At 39.3% G+C, this 27,473-nt stretch overlaps 1 protein-coding gene across 1 annotated transcript in view; it reads left to right on the plus strand.

Moving 5' to 3' along the window:
• The first annotated feature begins 6,536 nt into the window (after nucleotides 1–6,536).
• The window catches only part of col11a1b (collagen, type XI, alpha 1b), a 61,307-nt gene continuing 40,370 nt past the window's right edge, over nucleotides 6,537–27,473 (plus strand). The window contains exons 1-5 of the mRNA XM_030775510.1: nucleotides 6,537–6,651; nucleotides 11,864–12,028; nucleotides 13,592–13,805; nucleotides 15,599–15,761; nucleotides 27,052–27,177. Coding sequence (XP_030631370.1) covers nucleotides 6,537–6,651; nucleotides 11,864–12,028; nucleotides 13,592–13,805; nucleotides 15,599–15,761; nucleotides 27,052–27,177 — 783 coding nt within the window. The remainder of the gene's footprint in view (nucleotides 6,652–11,863; nucleotides 12,029–13,591; nucleotides 13,806–15,598; nucleotides 15,762–27,051; nucleotides 27,178–27,473) is intronic.

Below are 27,473 nucleotides of genomic sequence, written 5' to 3' on the forward strand. Positions count from 1 at the left end.
GTCACTTCTTCCATCAGAGCCTTTGAGTTACTGTAAACTGCCTTTTTCGCTTGGGTGAAGAGCATGCATTTATTGCAGATTGATAGATTAGTTACTGTTTTAAAATAAAATTGGCAGTGCTTCTGTTTGCTAAGAAAAATGGAGAAGTTGGTCAATTGTTTGTAATGAAAATATTTTGTTCCTCCATTTTGTCCCAGTTAATAGCACTGAAAATGAGCAACAGTTGTGAGCATAGTTAAAATATGTCTGCAATTGTAAAAATATGCAAAGAGCTATTTGTGTGCCTTTTTTGTCCTGCTGAGTCAAAATTCCTAGGCTGGACTCCACGGGATGTCTTCTCTTACGAGAACAGATATGATGGGCTTTCTGACTAGAAGTGAAGTTGGTGAAATGTTGAAACCAGCGGTGGTAAAAGTCAGAGCCTGTTTGCATTTGCTATTGTTTATAATTAGGTGGTTTTGGATATGTGCTACGCTGACATTAATACAAATCCCTGTTTTATATACACATGCTGGCAATCTGGAGGCCATTATATAGTTGAGTCTGATTTATCATCAGAGGTTTTGGTAATGAATGGCTCTAAAGGTTTTCTGTTTCTCTCCCATGGATAAAAAGTCATTTTAGTAAGATTTATATTGTATCGAACTCATTCTGAGAAATATAAATCATAAAAGACAAAAGTGTTATTCTATGTTTCAAAGTCAAGATTATCCACAAACAAAACGCTTATGGAGCACATAAAAGATGACAACAGGCAATCAAGGTCTTAGCACAACTATCCTAATACAGAACGCGCAGATATGCTAAAACCACAGTAACACACACACAAAGCCCAGCACTCAATATTACAGCACATTCTCTGAGACAGACTGTGTTACACTCCACTCTGTTTTGGTTTCTGATACTTTACCAGCATAAAAATTATTGCTTACAACTCAAAGCAAAGTGCCGGGTGTATATAAAAACGGAAATTGTTCAGTTTTACCTGTCCTAAGGGTATGTAAATAAATCATGTATCACGTTTTTTTTCTGTGTGTGTGTGTGTGTGTGTGTGTGTATTTAAGTATGTGATAGAGTATCAAACTCTCAAGGCCATTTTAAAGAGAGTACCATAGATTTACCTCAGAGACCATTTTACTCTGCTGTGTTTAAAACGCACTTATCTTTTACTAGCACAGACTAATACAGAGGAGAGTGAAGTTAACTGTGTAATAACCACGTAAAATGTCATCATTAAAATAAATTTGGGTCTTATTAGGTTATCTGTTGCCCTGAAACTATAAAATTCATGCTCAGACAAATACACATTCCAGTCTAGAACACTGTGGCTAAAGCAGTCCCCCAACAGTCAGTCACTCCCATCTCTCTCACCCACACCCACCCACACGCCCACCCGCACACACACACACACACACACACACACACACACACACACACACACACACACACACACACACACACACACACACACAATATCTGTGGTCAGATGAAATTTAAAGTGTGCTGACAAAAGACTTTAACAGGCCATTAAAAGTTAGGATGAGCTTGTGATTCAAGAGAATAAGGCATGAATAAAATAAACATTCTAAAATAAAACACAGCTCTAACATTCTTTCATACATTAATTAATACAGCTACCATGTAAGTATTCCCAGACTAATTCAGGTACCATCCCACATCTCTGACATCAGCACAGACCTCTGACAACAAAGATGTCAAATTTGCTGGTATTATAAGCATCTGAATTGAAAGTATCTCCCCATACATAACCCAGTCCAATTCATCAATGTAGGACATTCTGTCAAAAATATGCATGTATTCAGTTTCTGGCAACTGTTCAATAAATGCATTCTCTGATTGAACTACCCTATGCTCTATATGCCGAGAATGTTATGGTTTTGAATGTTATGGTTTAACTCCCCAACTCTTATTATTTTCTTAAAATAATACCTACTTTTACCTACTTACCTACTCTTTTGCATGAACTTACATTTTTCTATGATTAGTGGAACAGTTATGGTTTAAATGACAGGTCTACCCACAGTCAATGACATTTCACAATGTTGCCAAGTCACCACAACCTCTTTTTGCTAACTTGATTCTTTAAGAACTAATTGAGAAGAAGTAGACAAAGTTTAAAATGCACTCAACCCTTTCAACCACTACCAGACAGTCAGAGCGCACATAGATTTCACTCCGCAGCACACGTTTGCTCAGTACTGTCATAAAACACCATACCTATTTCAAGAGCATTGTGTAGTGTCCAGACATAAACACCAAAATTGCCCCCAACTCTACATCTGATAATGCCATAAATGCCATTTGCCAAGACAAGCCTCACAAACCTTGTGACAACCCCTCTCTGTACGACGTTGCCAAATTTGACGCTCATCCTAACAAAGGAATGGAGCTGCTGTTTAGGCACCTACAGGGTGATGGTGAAGACAGTGACATCAAAGGCAATGGAAGCGTGAGCAGACAAAAAAGGTTACCTTTTTGTGTCACTCCAGTCTTGCTACATCCAGGGAATACTGCCAAAAAAGACTGTTGATATTGATGTATCTGGATGTTTTGTTGGATGTAGCGTCATTCTGAAATTTTATTCACCTACTATGTAAACACAAGAGTCACCGTGAGTTCAGACGAAGGAGCAGAGAATAATGCTAGAATATCAGAGTTTGTGAGCAAGTAGTAATACATTGTACATTGTACTCACATTGTAAATCTATAGCGGTTCATTTTTGAGCTATGAACATATTAAAGAACATTCATATGGATACAAATTAAATATGATGACACTGAGAAAGGGTGCTGAACCTTCATGCCACTCCAACATTAATAAACAAATAAATAGCAGCAAAACAGTTTTTCAGGCCTTTAATAAGACTCTTACCACGTACCGGAAAAAAAAATATCTCGGTAATGAATCTAAGGGTTCTCTCCAACTCCATTTGTGTCAGATCCTGTACTGATCTCTGATAACATTAACCTGAGTGAATCTCGATGATACTGTCTGGTTCCTCACTGTCCCTGTCACTGTGACCACAGAGCCACTCAGGTCTGCGATGTCAGATAAGTTCAAGATATCTTCTGGCCAGAGAAGAATCAGTTCCATCCATCATCAGCCATCATCCAACCAGGGCGTTACTATAGGTAAACAGCTTTTCTCCATGACATTGGCATGGTAAATAAGCTAGATCTCCCAGTAACCAGTTTATAACTTCAGTTAGAATAAATCCATTTATCAGTTGCAACTAGGAGGCTCGTATCACAACAGATTTCCTCTTTTTTTCATACTCTCATCATTTCTATTGTGCCTTGTTGCTGGTTGAAGTAGTTTGCTAGAATGAAAACAGTTCATACATGTCTGTATTTACGTTTGTTTTTTGTATTTACTATTATAACATACTTATTTGTATATTCACAGCAATATTTTCCTTCTTTGATCATCGTTATTACACCCATTCTATTATTTATGTATCAGCTTGTGCCTCGAGATACCATGCAAGATCATTTTCATTCAGACATGAATTACTACATGGTTTAACCAGATTGACTATTGATATAATTTCTTGATTTAAGAGGATTGGTGCCCTGAATTATGAACAGTAATATGAATAATTATCAAAGACCAATTAATTGCAAATCAATGAAATTACGCCAGTGATGATAAGCCAATATCTATAGCTCTACCAATTCATTATAATAACAACATTCCTCTGATTTACAGAAAGGGGGAGAAATGGTTTATCAGCCCTAGCACTGACTCCATGACACAGATCTGCAGAAACACCTTCTCAGTGACTAATAATTACAGAAGACATTCACATTCAGCATAAAATATGTAAGATGGATTCAACAGACTCTGATACATGCTCACAGTGCTTGCTGGACACCCCGGATAATTACTTCCATGCCATGTGGCTTTGGCTGTCCACTCAGTGTTTTTGGCAAGCAGGACCAACAGAACGTCCCTCCTCATGAGCTGCAGGATTCTTTTTTCTTTATCTTTCTGTTTACTTGGAGTCTTCCCAGCCATCAGACCGCCAACCCAAAACCAAATAAATACACAGCGTTGCTTTAACTATTACCAAAAAACTCATCCTCTTAAACTAGACGTGTAGTCACACTGGGAATATGCTCTGACAAACAAGCAAAAATCAGAGGGGTGCTTTAAGTACGTGATGAAACTTGTTGAAGAAAATGATGGGACTAGTATCCATTTGAAAAAAAAAGAAAAGAAAAACCTGCTGTGGTATGGAATAGGTAAAGACCTGAACAAAGACTTGATATTCATGATGGTGTCTACAATATAAAAAGTTCGATTTTTGACTTTTTGATTGATTTCTGTTGCTATTCGTGGCAATGGAGCCGTAGATGAATGGAGACAAACTGATTAAAAGCCTCCGTATTTTAAAATAGAACATGACTTTGGACAAGCAATTTTCAGTTAAGAATCTGGTTTGATCTTCCTCTGTTCAAATACTTACAGCAAAAAAAATTACACAACGCTTTCATGGTCCAAGATAACAGAGGGTGCTTTGCCTGTTTAATCATGTGGTTTATACTACAAAGACAGAATCGACAAATGTAGATCCAGCCAGAAAATTGTACACAACGCAAAAGAGAAAAAATAGACTGCAGTAGAATGACTCCGATCTGAATGTCTGTACATTATGTCTTTGAGCAAGAGAGCCTCTGCCGATCCAATCAAAACAAAGACATTCTTTTGAGGTTTCGTGCCATTTTTCATTTGTGTGCCAACACAGGAGGGGACGTTAAATTAAACGAATTATTTTGGGCTTCAGTCCCAGCAAACAGCATGAGCTCAAATTCTGACATTTTTCGCAGGCAGAAAAGAGGAAAGGATACAGCTATCAGGGTGGTGGGTTGCTGGAACCCTGGTGAGAGGGTACAGTATCACTGTGTAAATGGTGAGAGCTTAAAGTCTCTCCGACTCCAGTCTCTCCAGAGTAAGGCGGTGGGGCTTTGTGAGTGAGCGTGAAAACTTTGCGAAAGATTCCAAACTCTCTCAAATCTGCTCTTGAAATTTTGGGTATATCCCTGCAATGGAGACAATGAGGCAGTGACTGAGTGAAGGGCTAGACAACAGTCCACTCAGTCACCATCATATCATCTCCATTTTATTGTCAACACACTGGTAAGACAATTAGATTTTTTGTTCAACCCATTGGTGCATCAGTCACCTGATACACTGGTGTAACACCATGTAGTATATGGAAGGTTGGACGGCTTAGCTCAACAATAGGTTCTCCTAAATATGGAGCTAGATCTCAAACCCATGCCATGTCTAGAGCACGAGACAGCATGATCGTTATTGAGACAGTGGGAAAGGTGTAATGAAGTGAAACACACGACCTGGAAAATTCTGAAAATTAACCTGAGCGGTTCATTTACGTGAAATATATCAGATTTGCTGTGATGTTCATGCTAAGAGCACACATAGATTTAAATGATGTTGTATGATTATTTATGTATTCACATGTAAATGTGTTCATGCTGTCATGCCATGATTTGTGTGACACAAAGGTATTACACTATCAGGTATGTCCTCTGATGGGAAAAAAAAGTTTCAGGGGATTGTATACTACCCACCTGTCGTTCAGTAGTGGCTTCAAAAGGTCTTTTTCATATTAATCATTCACAATCCACCACATCCAAGCTATCCAAAGATGCAGACATCTTTTAAGGCACTCATTGAAAACTTTTAATGGAATTTTAATGAAGTTTTGACTGTTTACCAGTCACTGCAAAATGTTTTTTCCTCTGCCTGTTTTCATTTGTGTTCTTGCTGCCTAACACAGCTCACTTGTGGAAAAAAACAAAGAGCAGATTACACCCACAATAACCCCTGGCGTTGTCAGAGACATTCACCTTAGAAAACCTGGAAAAATAATCACAGTTATTGTCTCCCGGTGCACCATAAACATATGTTTTAGCAGTATAAATGATCAAAGCTACAAGTAGTTTCCAAAGAGTTAGCAATATCCGTTCGAGTGGATCTAAACGACAGGTGAATGAAGCACAGGTAAGGTTCTCATCCATACGATGTCCTTCTCTGTTCTGCGTAATTTTTATTCGACACGTTAGTGCCTATTGCGATACCGTGGTTGGTTATTGTTCATCCGATACATTGGCTGCAGAGTCAAACTATTTCAACTTTTGAAGCTCTCTTCTGAATAATGGGCGGTTCTTAATGGAATTTCAAGACTGGTGATTTGCTAAACGGGAGATTTTCCTGTGTCAAGTTCCTTTGCTCGCCCGGCCAGGTTCGCACCGTTTGTCCAGCCCTCCTGACAGTTAGGCTCTTGGGGGAGCAGACGTTCTTTTTTCAAGAAAGCCCTTACACCTCAGTCTGAGGGCTGGGCAAAGGGAGTGAAGAGCACAGGGGCCCGAATTTGTTCAGTTTTTCACTAATGGCAACGCAGCAAAAATAAATCACGTATTTTGGATTGTGGAAAGGAACGAATTTTCAGTAGAGTCGCCCTTTTTCTACTCATTTGTGGGCGCCAGTCATGGATACTCAAAGGTGGTCCCCAAGGTGGAAAACGAAAAGATGGCTTTGGGATAGCACTATAACAACAATCATCACTCTCACTTTTGTTCTACAGGCTTCGCAAGTCAGAGCAGGTAAGAAAGAGGTATCAGAGATACTTTTCCGCGCTACTCACAGAGCGCGTGTCAGGGCATCCTGGTATCCTTCTCAGGGATGAGAGTTACCCGCGCGGTGCTCTTGGAAGCTTTGTCACTGACCGTGAACATTAAACCTTTGCATAGGTGTCAGGATGCACAAACTCTGTATGAATCTTGTATAAAATATGTCTTCATGGGTAACTTTTCGGAGAGTTAATAGGGGGTAGAGAGAGGCACTCTGTGTGATGCTCAAGAGAAGATTGCACTGCACTAATATGTGACTGAAAAAAATGCGCGCAGCACCTTCTCATTGATAGCTTTATGGGGTTTCCCTGGACAGATAGTCTTTGTTTGCTCAAGTGGTCGGTGAGGTGTGTGGACGCAGTAATCGCGGTTTCAGGTAGCAGAAACATAGCCTGGTGTCAGGTTGTAAAAACCACGGGTGTCTAGCATAATAATGAACGAGTGGTCTAGGTGGGCTGTGAATAGTCTTTATCTCTCTATTTATACCACTGCAGTTGTGCGCTCCTATTAAATCAGTTACAAATGGATGGTAACCGCGTTACTGAGACCGAAAGTCGTCGTGAGTATGAGTATCTGGCATGAGACAGTGTCTAAGACGCCAACTCGAGGAATTAACTACAACAATAAGAGATCACCAAGACTTGAAATCTTGATGGATTTTGCGTCTCAAATAGATCTCTTTTTTTATGTTAGATTCATATACGTAAGCCTACAATATTGACTCACTCCCGATATTTTCTTTGTTTACATCAGCCTATGCGGTTTAATTTATAGAGTCACTGTTAAGCATGTAATCAAAGAGTCATAGCATAGATAATTTACAAAATGTTCATTCCTCAGACTAAACACTCTGGGAATCATCTGGTCTTTGGACTAACTGAAATTACAGAGAAACCTACAGAGATTATGTTTTAATCAGTTACTTCTGTAGTTATTCATCTGAAGATAACAATTATTGACATAAACATATTAATCCCATTACAAATATATTGGTTTAGCAATATACACGTAGATGATATAACTCCAAGCCGTCAGTGGGCTTACTTCATCCCCTCATTTTGCTATACTTTGTAGCCACATGCCCTTTTGATCCCAACCTTTTGTAACCTTGTATTTTGCCCCACAGCCTTTGCAAAAAATCACAGAATTTTATGAAATATGGTGTGTTTGTGTGTGTGCGTGAGTGTGCGTGTGCGTGTGCGTGTGCGTGTGCGTGTGCGTGTGCATGCGTGCGTGTGTGTGTGTGTCTGTGTCTGTGGGGTGTGTGTGTGTGTGTGTGTGTGTGTGTGTGTGTGTGTGCTAACTACCTGAAAAGCATCTTGGCAATGACAAAGCACATGGGCCTCCTTTTCATTTTGCTTGATACTGGCATCAGCTGCTACATTTGAAGGCTTTTCAGTTTTTCACTGCTCTGTGATTGCCACTTGTGAGAGACTCTGACAATAAAGAGCAGAGGGAGGGACTGTTCTTAAACATATCAGAGAGACTTACCAGGTTTGCCTTAAGGAAATGGTTGTGTGAATATTTGAATATGTGACTGAGGCCTTGGTAATTATTCTCTCAAGGGCCAAACTTGGTAAGGAAGGGTGGTAGATGCCATGTTATTCAACATTTACAGCATCTCTTTGTTTGATCAATCTTAGATCTGAGGAAGCTAACATAAGATTCCTCTTTTAAACAAATTTGCCAAGTGTCATCAACTTCTGAGAAGCTACTTCCCCTTGTAACTGGTGCTGTCTGCATTTCAGCCAACCCACCAATGCTACTGGGGGTACTTATAATGACACAAAGTGGTTCGAGAGGTTTATGGGATTTTTCCCTTCAAAAATATATACGAACTGCTTAGGAATGATGTTGATGTATCAGACAGCCATGAGCGTAGAAGGAACAGTTAGATAAGTGGCTGATTGCTTTACAATACAACAACTGTGACTATCACACTGTCTTGTATGTGGTCTTTTTTTTCTAGCTGTTTTGTATTACTGTTGTGTTCTTGGAGTGTGTTCTAATACCTTTGGCTGAACATTTGTGTTGGCATGAGCTCCACAGCTGTGTTTCTCCTTAAGGATCTTCTGTCAGCATGTTAACATGACAGGCTCTAGATCAAATTCCCAGAGTACGCAGCAAGAGGTAGATATTGATTATTTTATGGACTGTTAGATTTGTTATTACAGTTTCTCTACTCCAACAGGTAAATACAATCTCTGGGAATTCTTTCTTACTCTTAAGAAAAGTTAGAGCACTGCCTTTTGATTAACTGTGTCTGTCCTGTAATGGAGACGCTGTATGGGAGATGCTATTCTCTCCTCTCCTGCGGAGAAGCAAATGTGTTCAAAAGGGCTAGGCACCTTGTGTGACAATCCAGAGCAGCATCTTTTCAACATGGCAGCCCTTTAAGTGTGGTGCATGCTCATTTCGGTGGTTTTAATGGATTTGGGATGTTGTAGTTTTTTAAGAGCTTCTGTAGGAAGGGGGTCTTATCCTGGCCCAGCCAGTTCTCAACATCTGGAATATATGAGGCCTTTAGGTATGCAGTAACGCTGAGAGGCATTTTGAAGCATACAAAGAGATCTTTAGTTCAGGGTGTAGGGTAAAAAAAAAGAAGAAACAAAACAAAAAAACACAGTAGCACAGGATTTTGGAAGAAAATTCACAATGGATTTACAGGCTGTTACCTTTGATTTTATGTTTTAGTGTTACAGCTGTTTTTTTTCTGTCTGTAAGTCAAGTTCTTCTCATTGTATGACAGACAGCAGGGTTGCAGTATGTGGAGCCATCTAGTTTTGGTTTATGTGGGAACAGTTTCAACAGAAAGAAGATCAGACAATTAATGTCTCACCTCATCATCAGTGCCGATCTACTGTCCAATGTGTTTGTTACAAACTGAAAAATTAATTTCACCTTCTCACAGCGTCTCAAATCGCTGCCAAAGTTTGAAAATACAGACTTAATATTGTTATACCCCCAAGCCAACCGAGATATGAGAAGATTTCATTTGTCTGGAGAAGATGAGTTAATCAAGATTACCGTTAACAGTTACTGTATTTAATGTTTATGTTGTAAATAAAGTAAATTGGAGAGACACAACTTGTCAGATGTGTCTGGCCAGCCCTTGCTGAAACTTCATGAATCCTAGTTCAAGTTAGTTGTTGGTGAGGATGGATTCATTATTCTTCTCTTTTTTTGGGGTGGGGGTGGGGGGGTGGGGGGGTGCTGTGTCTTGCCAAGAACTTAATGCTTCCAGTATGCTCACAGCAGAACAGTGCTCAGCCCCAGATCTCCAACCGGTCACTTAAGTGGAACAGGAACTGCTGGGTCAATGCTTCCTCTCTACATCTGCCATATGCTAAGGGGAGGGAAGTATTCACTCACTGGCCAAACTGGGTCAAATTCTAAAATAATTATATATCTTAGATCTTAAGGAATTTACAATGTTTATGAGTGCAGGCTGAAAGAATAGCTAAAATGGTCTCGCGAAACGAAATGATAATTTTTCTAAGTGGTTCTACAATCTTTTTGAGGAACTCTGAACATTTTTGCACAATAGCTGGTTTCAGAATGTAATGGTTGACTTTTTTTTTTTTTTTTTAAATCAACACGGTGATAATGATGATGTAATGGTATGATTCTGAGGTGTCTTGTAAGATTGCCCCGACCAGCTAAACTCTTGAACAAAGAAGCTCTTAATCCTGCATGTAATGTGCTGTATTGTGGCCTAGAGTTTGAGCCAAAAGAGCCAAGAGAGTTTTGCTGGCTTTATTGTGCTTTATTATGTACTGTGCTATGAGCCTCATCTATTAGATATTTCAGAATGGCTTCATTATGATCCCTCCAAAGTACTTTCCCAGATGTCCTTTGAGTCAGAGATGAGTGGGATAAAATGGGGGGGGGGTGTCTTTTGTGATGCTAGTCTGATAGAAAATAAAACCCTATTGATTTTTTTTTTATCAAGGAAACCCATACAAAAACGTAATTTACAAAGAAAAAAAAAACATGCGTTTTTACCATCAGCCAACTGTGGATACATGGTTTATTGACTTTTGGGCTTTGAAAGAGATACTTCCTGTCTGTGGGCTCACCAACAGACACATGTGTACACTTTGTGTTACCTCATTTGTGAGCTTTGGTTTTCCCCAGTGAGTGTTAGGAAAAAGGAACAAGGTCTCACAAAACCTGATGCTACCCGATTCGGAATTCATCATTCATCATTTTAATTTTTAGCTTTGAATATTAAAATATGTTTATCTCTTTGGCTTAATGTATCTCTCTATCCATCACCCTAAAACGATGGCTTAGCTTTTCTCTCATCAAAAGTAGATTTTACAAACACAAGAAAAGCAGCACATCGCTGTGACATTTGTGCATTCAACAAATCTAGTTCATCTAGTACTGACACTGTTAATCCTATGTGTGACTGAGCTAATGATAAGATAGACATATATTTCATGCTTAAGAAAGATCTGGGGAATTGTCAGATTGTTAATAGATGTGGCTGTGTAAGAAAGTGAGCAGCAGTTCTGTGTGAGAGAGGCAAGACCTGACTGAAGCAGTAACACCATGATGAAGCACAGTTCCTCTCACATTAGCAAGCTCAACAGGCTCAAACTGCCTATAAAGTTTGGGCCCTGCTGTGCTTCCATAGGCAGAGAAAAAAGACAGAGGGTTTTATTCCTGGACTGTTTAACTTTGCGGATAGGCTAAGAAGCAGGGGGCTCCATTTTCCCTACTTGATGCTTCTTCATATCTTTACTATTCTGGTGTTCGGGTTTCTCATAAAACCACAATTGCCTCATTGGCAGTCACAGCAGACGTCCAAGGACCAGCAAGTAGCTGTGGTAAAACTGTCAGTCATCATTAATACAGTACACGTAATGTATTAATCATGTGTGTAACATCTAGTGACATAAAAAATGATGTGTGTGTATCAATGTTGAATTTAGAAGGTCCCTAATGTGTGCAAATGAGGGCTGTACTTAACAGCAACAAAAGTGTCATTTAAAAAACACACACATTTTAAATGACAGTCTCCATTTTGTTAAACCTTCCTTTCAAAAACGTGTCTGAAATGTGTTTAAGAAACTGCGTTAAGTCACATTAAGTTTATTTGGCCATTGATGTTTTAGTTTCCTTTTAAACATCAGTCAAAGCTCTGAGGGTAACTCTCAGCTCTTTTTTTACTCCCCAGCTGAACCAGTGGACGTGCTCAAAGTTTTAGACTTCCACAACTCTCCTGAAGGAGTCAAGAAAGCTCCAGGATTCTGTCCGATTCGGAGAGGCTCCAAACCGGACGAGGCTTACCGGGTCGGGAAGCAAGCTCAGATCAGCGCTCCCACCAAACAGCTATTCCCAGGTAATTTCATTACTGACTGCAACTGATGGTTCAGTCCCACTTTCTCTTGAATACAACTGCTCTGCATCCCAGAGTAGGCCATAAATCAAGACTTGCATTGGTAAATCTCTTTACTCTCATAGCATGACGTTTTATGGATGTGATGTCTTGCAGTTTCCAGTTAAAACTATTCAGTAGGAAGCTTAGAGTACAGCTGGACTGCTTCAGTGAATGCACTCTGAATGAGTCATAGCTCTAGACGTCTAGTGCCCAGTTCTTGATGAAAGCAAAAAAGGCTTTTATTTATTGTTTCAGGAAAGAGTCCATTAGGGCAGACAGAAAGTCCTTTGATAACTGTTTTTATTACATTGGCTACTGTTTTCTGTAACCTATTGCACCCTGGTTATTCCAACATTGTGATAATAAACAAAAGAGGGAGTTTGCAGAACTCACTAATAATCTGAAATAACTCGCACTGCACGTGCATTGTAGCCAGTGATTAAAATGAAAGAATTCTATGCAACGGGAAGATACATAAAACATGTCTGGAATAAAGACTGTTAAACTATGATGAGTATGTGTACTTAAGCCTTCCTCCCCCAGTGGAAAAGATATCTCCAGCATGCATTACTCTCTTCATTTGCATTCCTCTGCTGATGAAGAACATCAGCAGTTTTCATCAACACAGATTCACCAGACTTTATAGATTCACATTTATACGTGCTAGAAATAATCATGTTCGCTTACTGAGTAACACTCCTCATGTCATGTACAGCACATAAAATGGTCATCAGTATAGTAATCAAAGTACCATTTTTAATATTTAATTTTTTTAATATTTTGATTTGAACTTTTCTGTGGATACAGGCGTGTTGTTAGTTCCTGTTTGCTTGCTTTCTATAACAGCTTGGTATAGACATTGACTGGGAGCACAGTCTCATTAAGCGAATTTTCTCAGTCTGTGTCAGTTGGGAATCGGCCAAACTGGCACAACAGCAAAGGAAAATGGAGGCAGAAAATAGCAGGAGATTAAATTAACAATTAGAATTCAGTGATTTTTGGCTGAAAATAATTATGTCCTTACAATTTTAAGACTGGAAATTTCAGTAAATAATAGGTCACAGGAAAGGGAAAAGTCCCTTATGGCTGGCAAACTGTCAGAGGTTTCTCACTTTGAGGAGGCCTTTATTTCTGTTCCAGACCTCACTTCACTCAATTATTCTTAAATCTGTTCCTTTTCTTACACATTGTAAAATTGTAAGAAGGCAGAAAAGAGATTTACACCATTTTGTTCCCACTGTATACATCCCCTCTTAAGTTTTGCTGTTGATTAAGTTCATGCAAGTTTTTTTTTTTTTTCATTAAACAAGCACTGAAGATCATGAAACATCACATTGCTTTGATAGCCATTAATGGGTGACAATGAAAAACAAAGCTGATCATATTTGGTATTACACTTGAATTTAAAATTTTAAACACACAAACAAACACACACACACGCGCACACACACACACGCTTTAACAACACACTCAGATAAAAATTCCATGCGCAGTTTTCCTGATTGGAAATTGATCCCCTATTAGGAGGAGTGTTCCCTCAGGATTTCTCCATTCTAATGACCATAAAGCCCAAACCTGGAGTCCAGGCTTTCCTGCTATCCATCTATAATGAGCAGGGCATCCAGAAACTGGGTATAGAAGTAGGCCGCTCACCCATCTTTCTGTACGAGGACCAGCATGGAAAACCAGCCCCTGAAGACTACCCCTTATTCCGCAGCATCAACCTCGCAGATGGCAAGTAAGTGTCTACCTGCCTGAATCCTTCTTGTCTTTCTGAATAGCCCCAGACTATGACTGTCCTATATTAGATATCCATTCATGTTACTGTGGTTTGTACCACTAATGTCTGAGGTGAGATTAGTTGGATGTTGCCACTTTTAGACATGCTTAGATGTTTCAGACATTCCTTGCTATGATCTCACTGTGGTTTAGAAACCTCTCATGTACGAAAACCCCAGTCTTAGGGAACTGTGGCTTTCAAGCTTGAACGGATATCTAAATGATATCTGAAATTTGGTGGTTTTCCAGCGTGTCAGCACTTCTCCCGTCTGTTCTTAAGGTCCATGTGATGCTGACAGAGTAGTTTATGGAAATTCTTCCACATATCATAGTATTAAGTAGCAGTGGTGTTTTTTCCTGAGTTTTAGAGATGACCTCAGTCTTTGATGAGAAGGTAATGGCTTTTATGGTAGTTATGTCAAGGTTATACTTAAGGTTATAAACTGAATATTGGTGTTAGCTAATATTGAGTCACCCTTGCATTTGTCATGCCTAATTTAAAATTAAGTTGTTGCATTTAAAGGAAGTCATTTGTACTTATACCTAAACAACACTATGTCTTCTATGGAGATGAGAAAGACCTTTCGTTAATAGCATTTAAGCAGTCATGTAAAGTTTGTTCCACAATATATAGGCCTATATGTAAGTAATCACACTGTTTGCCTTAGCTCTTTATTACTCTACAAATAACCTAATATGTGCATTTTAAATTTACATTAGAATAACATAATTGAAACCTGATATGAATGTAACATTTTGCCCAAACATGCCAAATAGTTCCTTGGTAGCATAATACAAACAATTTTTTCCCTTGTCCTGCATGCTGCATGTTCTGATATACTGTCTTAGTGTGTTGACAGTAATTCACAATAACTCGCTGAGTTCCAGATCTATAAATCTCTAACTGTAAATACTATAAAAAAATATTTGTGCAGTAAATCTTCAACTTTGAGAAAACAAGTCTAGCCCTTTATTTTTCAAAGACAATGAATGTCTGCCTCAAGAAATATTAGTAATTGACTCAATATGAGATGCAGTCCTAGGAGAGACGTGAGAAGAAAATGTCCCTGTTTTAAGAATATTGTAGGGAGCTCTGAAAGTTCTCTCTCTCTCTCTCTCTCTCTCTCTCTCTCTTTCTCTCTCTCTCTCCCCTCCCTCTCTCTCTCTCTCTCTCCCCTCCCCTCTCCCCCCCCTCTCTTTCTCTCTCTCTCTCTCTCTCTCTCTCGCCCTCTCTCTCTCCTTTCTTTCTCTCTCTTTGTCACTCTCAAGGACTTTGGTCAGGAGCAACCTCTAGCATATTCATACTAAAAGCAACTTTTGCTTCACTACTTGAAAATAAAATTGTGTCTGCACTCATACACCATCAAAATTAACTTCAAGACACAATCTCTACAATTTCTTGCCGTTCTAAGACTATTAAAAGTACTTTCCCACCGAATTAAGTCACTGGTCCATCAACTATATAATATGTAAACTGACCGAACTTAGCTCAATTACTGCACCACAGAGTAACCCACAACCTTAGATTTCAATCCTTCATTGTTTCATAACTTTGTTCTCGTTTTATTTCATAAGTTTGCCCTCAAAGTATGTTTTATACCAACTATTCATATTTTTAATAGGTCTGCCATGTCAGAATGAGGAACTGTGGCTTCAGTCTATCTTTGTATAAACATTTTTCAGGGATCTGGAGTCTGGTTCTTTATGATTGCATATTTCATGCATCTTTTCATTCCTGCTTCATTCGTACAGATGGCATCGAGTGGCTATCAGTGTAGAAAAGAGGAGTGTCACCATGATTGTAGACTGTAAGAAGAAATTCACCAGACCGCTCAGCAGAACTGATGGAGCAGTCATCAACACAAATGGCATAGTTGTCTTCGGTACACGGATCCTTGACGAGGAAGTCTTTGAGGTAAAAAGATATGGAATTTTTTTTTTTTCATGGTGCTGACACACACACACCCTTTTTGCACTGTAGCCATTATGGTAGTGATGTTGGTTGCGGCGAGTCGAAAAGCGCGTCATGCAGATGAAAGAAAGGGTGAAGACTGAAGAGAGAGAGAGAGAGAGGAAAGAACTCGGTATCTTGGATCAGCCACAACTTTGGTTATTTTTGTCACTTCTGACGATGATTACCGTGTGCCATTCTCTGAAATGACTTTGCATGATTTTGACAACATAAGTTGGCTATCCATTCGATCTAGAGTGGGGGTAAAGACCACGGAGCCATTAGTGGTGATTGCTTCAAAGTCTGTTTGCTCTCATGAAGTGGAGACTGTGGAGCCATAAGTCTGCGTGTCTGAAAATATGAGGGAAAATACGGACTGATTTGATTTACAGCTGAGTCACATGGTGATTGCTGTTATGAGTCTAGGTCTCTTGTTTCAACTACAAATAATAGAGCATGGTAATGTGCTCCATTTGACCATAAATCAGCTCAACAGTACAAAAGGTCATTTTACCTTATGCCTACAGTGTAATTAAATGGCTATTTACTCTCATTTCTAGCTTTCAACAAATCAAATGCTTGAATTTCCAGTAACATTTTATTGTTTTTACGTCTACCTCCAGAAGTTTCACATTTTTAATGGGAATTGAGTAAAGACCCCTGTTGATGGAATCACTTTGAGAGAAAAAAATGTTTGCTTATAATAGCCTTTCTGGATGTTACACAAACAGAATGGATAAAAGGTTAAACTGCTTGATGGTATTTTACAATGACCAAATTGCAGTCTATATTATGATTTTGACCCATTTACAAACAGAATCTGTTGTTTACATGTAGACATTAAACAATACTGAGCTATTCTAATTGCACTTAACAAGCCTACGCTATGGAAAAAAGCGACAGAGCTTAATGCATTCAATCTAACAGTTAATGCTAAGGCAGCATAGAATGCTCCGTCTAAACTCTAAACAACAACCCACAGCTATGCTGCACGCTACCTCCTGAGACAGTATCTTGCAAGCCTGTCTTTGATGTGAGTTTGAGGAATGCTGGCTAATAAGAACAGCATGTTAAATGTTTGCCTCCCAGTCAAAGATGTTTTAGAACACAAGAGGCGCTTCAAAATGTTATCCCACTTCCTCTCTTGGCATTTATACTAGTCAGGGGAGGGCCCTGCAAAGTGTTGGGTCACTGAGTAAACTTGCCATGCCTAATGACTCACTCCTCACTTCTTCGCTAGAGATGCACCCCCCCCCCCCCCCCCAACACACACACATTTATATTCATGAGCATTTTTTCATCTCAACATTAATTATGTTTTGCTTTTCAAAATGTTGTAAGTGCCACTCTCACATATTGTTTTACTGGCTATGCAAGAAATATTTTGGAGCACTATATGTTGCTACACATGGTCTCAAATGTCACGATGCCTTCAGATGATCAGTGCTAGCGAATAAGTTGGTTAGCTGCCACAGACTGGTGTCTACCATGAGTTATCAGAGTGATTTCAAAATAGGTGATAGCTGAATCAAGGAGAGCTCAGTGTGGGGAACTTTAGTCAGCCATTCTTAACACTACTGTCATGTTGTTGCCATTTTGCTCAAACTGCCAGACTTTACAATGTCTATACTTACAATCCACAGCAGGCATAAGTTTGTTTTGATTTCCTTACTTTTCATGGAGAATCATGACTACCAATAAATAGACTAATCATATCAGTAGAATGCTAGACAAAACTCAAAGCCTCTGGAATAATTGGTGAAGACCAAGTCATATTTAATGTCTAATTAAAGTTTGTTTGTATTAAGCCTTCAAAAAACTGTCCTTGTGAAAAAATTATTTTGGAGGACTTTCTTTTATGTGATGTGGAAAGGAAATCACAGCGGCTCAATGTGATTTTTTTTTTTTACTTTAATGGGTGGTGAATGTGTGAGGTTAAATTAGACTAAATGGAGTAGGATCAGAGAGTAATTAGAGGGTTTCTGACCCTGTTTAAAGAGGAGAAATACTAAATTGCTCTGTTTGCCTCATTACAGTGTTGCATTGCATGTTGGAAAGCATTTGTTTCCTTGATCAACACTTCTTTTTATAATGGTATATACAATCAGTAAAATGCCATTATTTTCCACTTGAAAAAAGATAAATCTGAGTCCTAAACTGCAAGCCCCTGTCTACTCTGATGCCGTTCGCAGAGTGCTAATGACTGTTATCGTGTTCGTGATTCAGTAATTGGACCCTGTCTTGTCTCCGCGCCTTCAAGGTAAAGCATCTGCAAATGTCAAAGAGTTCAAAACCTTTGAAATTTTGTTTTAAAAGATTTTACTGTCAGCAAAATTCAAACAACGACGCTTATATATTATATATTGTCTCCTTACATATTGTAATTGGTATGCTAAAGTGATATATTGCATCCTTTTGTCACCTCCAAAATATTCTCATATGTGTAAAAAAATTGCTTGAAGTTGTTATGTGCCCACACTGTCTCATGATCACAGCCCAAATGCCTTACCTTTTCAGCTCATTTTTTCCGCATGATTTACTTCACAGAAACACACATTTCGGTGATGTTGTTGGCTCAAAGTGCCACTATTCTTGCTCACTGTTTGGTGCTCAGTTGCTGGGACGTTTACTTTGCAGTAAACACATCTTGTTAAGTTGGCTTAACCAGTGCTTAAGCGAAGCCAACATCTCTCACATGTCCTGTGAGATTTGGCCCAGATTGTGGCGCTGGCACTGAAACTTGAATGTCATGATGGTTCCTAATTAGTGTTCCTCAAAGGACATGTGTTACACATTCTGAGGCTGGAAAAAATCAAGCTGAATTATGGTGAACAAGTACAGAGCTCTCTGGTTTTTTTTTTGTTGTTTTTTTTCAATCTGTTGGCATCTCTGCCTTAAAACCTGTGAAAATCATTAATATTATTTTCTTCTGTAAAGCAGCTGACTGCGTGTAATAAAATCACTAGATCCAATAATGCTCTCCCTCTGGTTCCTAGCCATTCACGTCCTTGATAGAGCGCAGAATGAACTATATGATCTACTTTCATTCCGAACATCATGTTTCTTCAGCCGGCAGAGGGTTGAACTTGTCTGTTCTGCTGTTTAAGATAACTTGAAAGATCTGAAAGCAGCTGCTGGCTGGTCTGTTAGAGACAGTAATAACTTTCTTCTATGCAGTCCATTCATTGAACCTTGAATCCTGTTTTATGACTTAAAAATCATGTCCAGCATAACAGTGTCAGTCTCCAGTTAGTGGTGACCAACACTGGGACGGTATGTGACAATGATTTGTCTGTGTGATGTAACTTTCTTATTCAGTCTTTATGACGTGAAACTTGCTTTGTTTTAAGTGTGGAAAAAATGTGAAACTGAAGGTCACTGCTCCCTCTCTGCTAAGCGGTAGAGCATCTGTGTTCGGAGCTGCTGCAGATTGCGTAAGCAGGTGTGAGGCCTGAAGCTGGAGGACTGGGTCGGGGGAAAATATGATCAGTGTGTGCTCTTTGCGAGAGCTCTACAGCTGCTGAAGAGATATTGTGACCTGCTTGGGATTGTTAATAAAAACTTGTAGTCTCTTCATTTCTGCTACCCTTGCCATTTCTCTGTTATCTCTCATTATCACTCTCATTCTCTTTCTCTCTCTCTCTCTCTTTCTCTCTCTCTCTAGACTAACCAGTAGGTAGGGCAGGCAGATTAGAAGTAGAAAGCCTTTTGTTTGGAACCTGTCATAATTGAAGAGTACGGAAAGTCTTGATCATGGAAACTGAGAAGGTTTCCCCTTGATCAAGGGTTGTGGATGAATGGTAGTTCATGTAGACATTGCCTGGATGAAAAAAAGCAGTACACCAGATTTCTTGCACTAAACCTAGGCATCTGCTGCATCAGTTCATGCTTCCTGAACACCTTGCATTGATTTATGGGCTGATTTTTATGCAGTTATACACTTGCACTGCCCAGCTGTGCTTGCCTGTCAAGTACAATGGGAACTTTTGAATAGAGCTCAATGGAAACGTGGTCAGCTATCTCAGCTTTATTTAGTTACAGTTGAAATCAAGCAGCTTTTTGGGATTTGAGCATTTAAACCTGCTCCTGGGTGAACTAGACTCTTTTGATCTCCCTTCACCCCTAGTCTCACCCTATACTTGTCTCAGTGTATACATCCCTCTCAGTGTATACATGACAGACCTCCTATGAAGTCATAGAACTGACTATTCATCAAATACACTGATAGTTTATGTAAGCTGTAACCCTATTTTTTCTCTATCATACTTTCTCTCTCTCTCTGCCTCTAGGCCACGTTCCCTCCTAGCGAGGCCTCAGCCCCTGTCTCGTTTACTGCTGTGAAACATATTTTACTGTTTAACATGTCCCATCAGCACGATAAGGCAAAGGCAAAAGGCCCTCTCCAGGGTTAATAGTGGCTGCTGCTTGGAGAAAGTTTCCAAAGTGGAGCTGTGTTGGGATATTGCCCATATTAAGCTCCAATTTAGTATTTGAAGTTTGGCTTGGTGAACTGCAGCTGGAGAAGAAAAGTATTAATATTCGGTCTGCATAGAGCATCTGTCTGCCCTCTATGCTTTAAAAGAACCCTCACCAGTACTCACCACGAAGTCTGCATTTGATGAGAACTGAAATATCTGGAGAGTATTAAACACTTCACTCTTTAAAAGTCAGTTGTTGTCTCTGCACCATTTGGAGAGTCTGTTTTATGTCTTTTAACCATTTGTGTCCCTTTTGTGTTTTTTGAGCATAGCCAAAATATGTGGGTCATAGTGTCAGGGAGCATTTATGGACTCATATATAATGTTGATATAGTTTTTTTTCACTTATATAAGAGCAGATGCAATTCAGTTCAAAGAACATAGAATTTGTAGGTCAGAATACTAGTGAAACGAAGATCTTTGGACAGTCCCATGCAATAGCTGAACTATATGAGGTTCAAGTAGGGTGCCAATTCTTGGGGAAAAATTTGGCTTGTTTGTGAGTGTTTGAAACTCTCAACCATCGTGATTTTCTGAATGACCCAAGAATGTATATTCCCATGCCTTTCTGAGCTTCCTCTGACCTCTTAAATTATTCAGAATGAGGTCATGCACAGGTCATAATGTCAGATCAGAAATATTTGTCATTCCTTTCTAATTAGAGAGTGCTGACAGTGTCAGTCACAAACAATGTGATGACCCTAAGTCAGGTTCACCCTTGATTTAATAATTGAACTGGACACACACACACACACACACCATGCGATGACCTTGAGAGCACATAATGTTTCACTTCAAACCGTGGAGTGTTGAACAGACGCAACTGCACAACCCACTTTAAATAAACACACTGAATTGCCTTTCTCCTGTATTTCCTGAAAAACCGCTCTTGCTGATTGTAAGCCACTAAAAGTCCTGCCAGCTCTGCTCTCATGTCCTGCGCTTATACTAACCAGGTGTCAGTTAAGGCAGAGCTAAGTGATACCCTCTTTGCACAAACAACTTGGATTACAAGCAACTAATGTGAACTTTTTTTTAAGTAACATCTTAAACAAAAATGAATTTTTTTGCTAGCTGGACGCATGTAATTCTGATAATTCTGCATAATTTATAGAAAGTTTATATTCACAGACTCCATTTTGCCTATATTCTTTTTGAGATTAGCATGTGCTGTGTCATTAAAATAGTGTAAATATGTCTTCATTTAAAGAGATTGCAGGAGGTAAAGTGTGTCATCTTCACTCTCCCTCACACTTAACCAGTGCTTTGGTCATAATTAACATTTGAACAGATTATTTTGTGAGAAAAACAAGTTTATTGAAATACAAATCAAATGCACCATTGTGAACAAAAGTAGGAAAGTATGCTTTAAGTTTACTTACATATATCCAAAAACTAACCAGAAAGTAAGCAGTTTACGTATGGAGCACTAATTTGACTTGCCATACACTTTTAATAGGTAAACTTTGAGAATAGTTTACTGGAAGAACGCTTCTTTTCTTAGACTAAGAACCATAGTGGAAAGTGAAAGAACAGTGAAAAAACAAGAACCTGCAGGGTTGGAGGTCTGAATGAGTATGACTACCATGGGTCTCTGAATTTCTATGCTTACTGTAAGGTTACTCCAAAGGTGTTCAAAGAAAAAAGAATTGTAGGTTGGTGTGGTTAAACGTGTAAGATAAATATAGAAATGTACTAGTTTGCGTATGTTATATGTACAGTATACTTTAAATTAGCCAAATGTATAGGCTATTACATAAACATTTTAATTTTTTTCAAATACAGATTTGAACACATCTTTTTATGGAATGTATAAAAGACAAAATAAGTGCAAAATAAGCAGTAATGTACTTGGTATACCTGAGGTAAACTTACTTTTTGGAATGGGCAAAGGTAAATTTGTTGACATTAATGAAGTGCTTCTGGTTCTACTTTTTGGGATATTCATTTGCACACAGCATTCTTTAATGCTCTGCTGTGACTCCAAAAGGTCCCCGGAGCAGTCTGTGGCAGTTCCGTTAATGTGATGTCCTCCTTAACAAGGACACAGCAAAGTAATGTGTTCAAACCTAGTGTTATACTAAATTCAAGACTATTTTTTTTTACTTTATCAAATAATACAAGACTTTCGTTGAGGCCAATACCAATGCAATGTTCTATTAATGGTTGTTTAGGAATAACTGATAATGTTAATCTTAAATTGTGTAAACATTTTGACATCAGTCAAATTAGCAATGCACTAGTCAAAGTACTTAACTCAAGGTACTTCAATAATAGCAAAAACAAAAGCATCTCCTGAACAAATTCATATTTTGAGGCCATGGTTTCATCAGAAGGTGCTTTTGGTTTCATTTTACATTTTGCTCAGTTATGACTTTTACTTTCAACTCATGCTACTGTACTGCTTGTTTTTTTTTCCATCAATGGATTGTGATCATTTCAAGTGAACTCTATGCACCAGCAACTATGGGAAACCCAGCAGATACAGTAGTTCTCAAAGAAGATTTATCACCCCATGTTTCCGCTAACCCTCCATCTCCAGCCGTGCTAATTTATTATCAGAGTTCTTCTCAGTTCAGTTTTACTTGAAATATGCCAAACATTTAGGGGGAAAAAAATTCTATCGTGGCGTAGCCAAGATAGTAAGCAGGGGTGCCTGCAGGATTTCATCTTAGGGTACACACAGAAACCTGACCATGCACGTACACGAACACACGCATGCATGCACACACACACACATCGAGAGAGAGAGCTGAGAGAGAGAAGCGCCACTGATTGATTAATGAATAATTAAAACTGACCTACCTATTTGAAGTGTACTCTCCTTCTCTCGGTCGCATCGAATTGTTTGAGCACGTCCTCACCATGTATTTTCATCTCAGGATGAATGTTCATAAGAGCAAGTCCAGTGGGTCTTCATCGCGTAAATGAGTCTTTAGATGCCTCAGAGTGCTAAATGAGAACTCAGCAGAGGCCGTGGACACTGGCATAGTTAGAAGTTCTTTCCGCACACGTTGGGGTAGAAATCTGCCATGCTTTTTCAAACCTGTAAATGTTACTGATGATGGGTTGTGTTCCTTCCAAAGCTCCAGTTTAATGTTGGCACCATCCAGATCGGTGCCAACAAGACTGCTAGTTTATCCAGGAGCAAATACTGGCCTTTCAGCCATGGGATTGCCAAGCAAACTCCCGTGAACTCCCACCTTGAACTTTGAACTGTGGAAACACGGCAAAATACTGGTAGTTGTTGATCAGGTGGATTGGCATTATGTGAGGAGGGTCTACGTGAAGAGGTTCTGTGTGGATGTTTCAATGGCTTAACCGTTAGGCATTAGGAAAGTATTCTTGAGCATACTGTTCAGGCATTCCACTACCCCACTACTTCACCTTTGGGTGGTACGAAAACACTGCTTCTCTTAATGATGTTGTTGTGATAGAAAGAGGCCCATTCAGAGGAAAGAAGCTGTGGTCCATAATCTGTCATGAACTTGCATGCAGACTGAACATTGAGGAAGGTGATTTCAACATTTGTAGTGAAGTTTTTGGTCAATGTGACCTATAGCAATTTGCTGTAACACTCCAAGTTTAAGTACTGTCTGACAACGTGAAGTCAGACTTTTTCTTGTACTGCTTTGGTAAAGGAACTGCCTGTAAAGGCCTAACTTGCACCTTTATGATCTTATCAATTGCTTTTACAAAGTGGATCGGCTCAGTTTGTCAAACATTACCATTCCTGCCCACCAGTATAGACTCCAAAATGATGTTTTGTCCCAACTACATGCTGGTGGCTTCCATGAGCAAGTAACATGAGTTTGACATATTGCACTGGCACATCATCATGAATGGCTGAGTGTGTAGCTCTGAGGGAATGGACTTCTTCCACAATTTGCTGTATAAGCACTCAGATCCAGGGAGAGTAGTCCACTTAGATGAAACCTCATCCACTAACAGAGCATCCAGATCTGCAAAAGGAAAATGCTGGTCACTCTGTCTCAGTAATTACTTTATTATTTGTGGAAAGGGGAATTCATGACAAGTAATGGACTCTTTACTGGATCTCACATTTGGAGAAAAAAAGCAAAACCCCTCATAACAAACATCACCTGTTACCTGTTGCTGTTGCCAGCATTGCTATATGTGCTTGAAGGTTTGTGTCCACCACTTGACCAGTCATATGAAAGGCTGCATGGTAACTGACAAAGTGAAAAGTATTTTGTCATTGTGCAGGAACTTCCACCTATTCCATAGCTTTTAAGTTAGTGAACTGAGAAACATGTCAAAGACAAATATGCAAAGATTTGTTGCATCTCATGTGGTGAGGTAAAGGGGAGTGCTTAGCATTAGCTTCAGCTTTCTGCAGTCCCTTCTGGGCTCCAATAGAAGACAAGCACTCTTTCGGTGTTTCTGTTTCTTTAAAGTGCTTTTATTTTACTGCTAATGTTGATTTAAAATAGCAGTCTCTCTTGGATGTAGGGATTCTTGGTCTCTTAACTTTTACACTGCTTTATCATGACAAAAATACTCTACAATTAGTTCTTGTAAAGCAGCAAGAAAAAGCACGATAGATTTACCAGGCCTTTGCTTTTTATTCTGAGTTCTGTCACCCAACAACCACACTGATAACTGACAAAGTAGGACTATGTACTTTTACAGCTGAAGCAAGGGCTGTAGCTTTGGAAATGTAGAGGAAAGCCATTGTCCTTCTGCTCTGAAGTATTATAAGGCACAATTCACTGTCTAGCTTCTAGTATCTTTTCTATCAACACTGATAGCTATAGTCTAGCTACTGAACATTTTCAACATCATTGTAGGTTGCCCAGGGCTAAAAGGAAACAATGGATGCAGGGATACTGTAGAAACCACAATTCTTTTCCCCAGTTTGCGTTTTCATCAGTGGTAATAAGGCAAGGAGATACAGTGGATTCTGTATTCAGCAGCTCAGGATCCTTTTGTCTACTATTCTTTTGTTTATACTCAGCACTGCTCTGCCATCTTTCCTCTAGTGACCCCTAGCAGTCAAACTGAATGCAGGTAACAATACTCTCTAAAGTCACAGGAAGACAAAAGGAGAGAGATGAAAGGGAGAGGTATAGCAGAGATAGGGGGAAAATGTGGGATTATTTCTTTCTTTTTTTTTCCTCCTAGTCAGCAAGTAGGTGTACTGAAATGAAGTGTACAGTGATTTTTTTTTACTCTCCCTATGCAACTGTGGTCAAAAACACATTTGGTCAAATTAATCTTTTGTTATCTGGTTGCTCTACATGGTGAACATGTGTTTATTGTAGAGAGACTTGCATTGTACTCATGAGTGTATATGCACATGCTAACATATGTGAATATGTGTAAATATCCACAGCTCAGTTAGTTGTCAGAGCCTTCTAAACTTTACATAGATTTATTGGTCATGCTCCAAGAAAACATAATTCTTGTATCTATGAAATGTCTTCCAGAGGGCTAAATCATCACAGATGTAGACCATATAATTTAATATAATCTGCATGCCAGTATTCTCTTTGGTGGGCCACCCTGCTTGTCTGCATCCTTTCACGTAGAATGCACTGGGATGGTATCTATTTAAGTTATGCCTGCATTATGCATGTGGTTATTTGCATATTTATGATCCTGTTGTGTCTTATTGTCCTAACTTTTGTGAGCTTCAGCACGGGTCAGCTAAGGTATTTCTGTGGTCTCTGTGATGGTAGTTAACATTCTCAGCAACAGCAGACAGTTCCTGGTTGGAAGAAAATTCCTTGGGATAAGATCATGCAAAGAGCCATTGGGTTTAAGTAGGGTGGGAGTGCAGATCTTATTTCCTTTCCCAAATATTCATGAAAAACAGACCGCCCCAGATATTTTGCATGAATACAGCTCTGGTTATTTTTCTTACTATGTCTCAGCCGGTACAGGACGGCTGCCCTTTGAAACAGTATGCATTGATTTTAATGGGCTTGGGGAAATGCTGCACAATAGGCTTTTTTGAGTAGAGCAGAGACAGCCACCGAATGGTCGTGTGCACATGAAACTGGTCAAAACAGTCTTGTCCTCTTTTCTTTGTTTTCTCAGCTGAGTACCATGTCTACATTCTTCCTGTCAGTTTGAGCAAGAATGGGTGACTGGGTGGGAAACTGCTGGCTGATTGTCCTGTGATGACTAAAGGCTCATCTAAGAGCCAAGGCAGGAAGATATTCAATGTTTAAATACTACTGTGACACATCTGTTGTGTCAGCCAGTCACATGTCATTTTGTCATTTGTTACAACACTGGCAATATGAAAATTCTCCTCTTTTTATTGTTTAGCATATGCTCATGTAAATATTTGTATGTACGATAAGGATAGGGAATATATTTTATATTTTGAGGGACAAAAGACTTTTAAAAAGAAAGTCTACAAAGTGTGTTTATGTTGATGAACAGTATGTTCCGTGGTATAGTTGGTCCTCGAAATGTCTTATCTTTGTGCGTACCGTCTCGTTGGTTATGGAGCTGAATGACAAGGTATACCGTAAGCACCTCAGCTGGTGTTTCTGAGGGTTGTGGCTTATCCCTCACACTTGTGTGTCATTGATTCACAAACTGTTGACTCTAGAATTACTGTTAGTTTTACAGTTAGGAACTGCCAATGCAGTTTAATGGTGAGCATTAATTGCTGATTTTGAATGTGAAGTGCTGATATTAAGTTTGGAATGGTGATGTTGAGTTTGGAATGTTGTTGCTTACTATGGAATGCTTATATTGAGTTTGGAATGCTGATGCTATCCTTTGTGTCTCTCCTCCAGGGTGACATCCAACAGCTGTTGTTCGTGGCAGACCCCCGGGCAGCCTATGACTACTGTGAACACTACAGTCCCGACTGCGAAACCCCACACCAGGACACCCCACAGGCCCAGGAACCTGATGAGGAGGTCAGTATGTCTAGCTGCTGAAAGAATGTGTGGGCTACACAGTATTTTCACATTCTTCTCCAAACCTGTTCACCCGACTCCTCTGTGTTTCTAAAAGCGTGTTTCAAGTATCTTACCTTTTCAGTTGGAATTATACCTACTTTGAAGACCATAGTGCTTTGATCGAAGATTTTTTTTTTCAAATTTGAATTCCATGAATTCTGGCACCATTCATATCAGTTGCAAAGGAACTCACATGATTGCTCACAAGATTGCCAGTCTCTTAATTGAAATACAAACCTCTGTGTCTGCTTTTT

Source organism: Chanos chanos, chromosome 5, assembly GCF_902362185.1.
Source record: "Chanos chanos chromosome 5, fChaCha1.1, whole genome shotgun sequence".
NCBI lineage: Eukaryota > Metazoa > Chordata > Actinopteri > Gonorynchiformes > Chanidae > Chanos > Chanos chanos.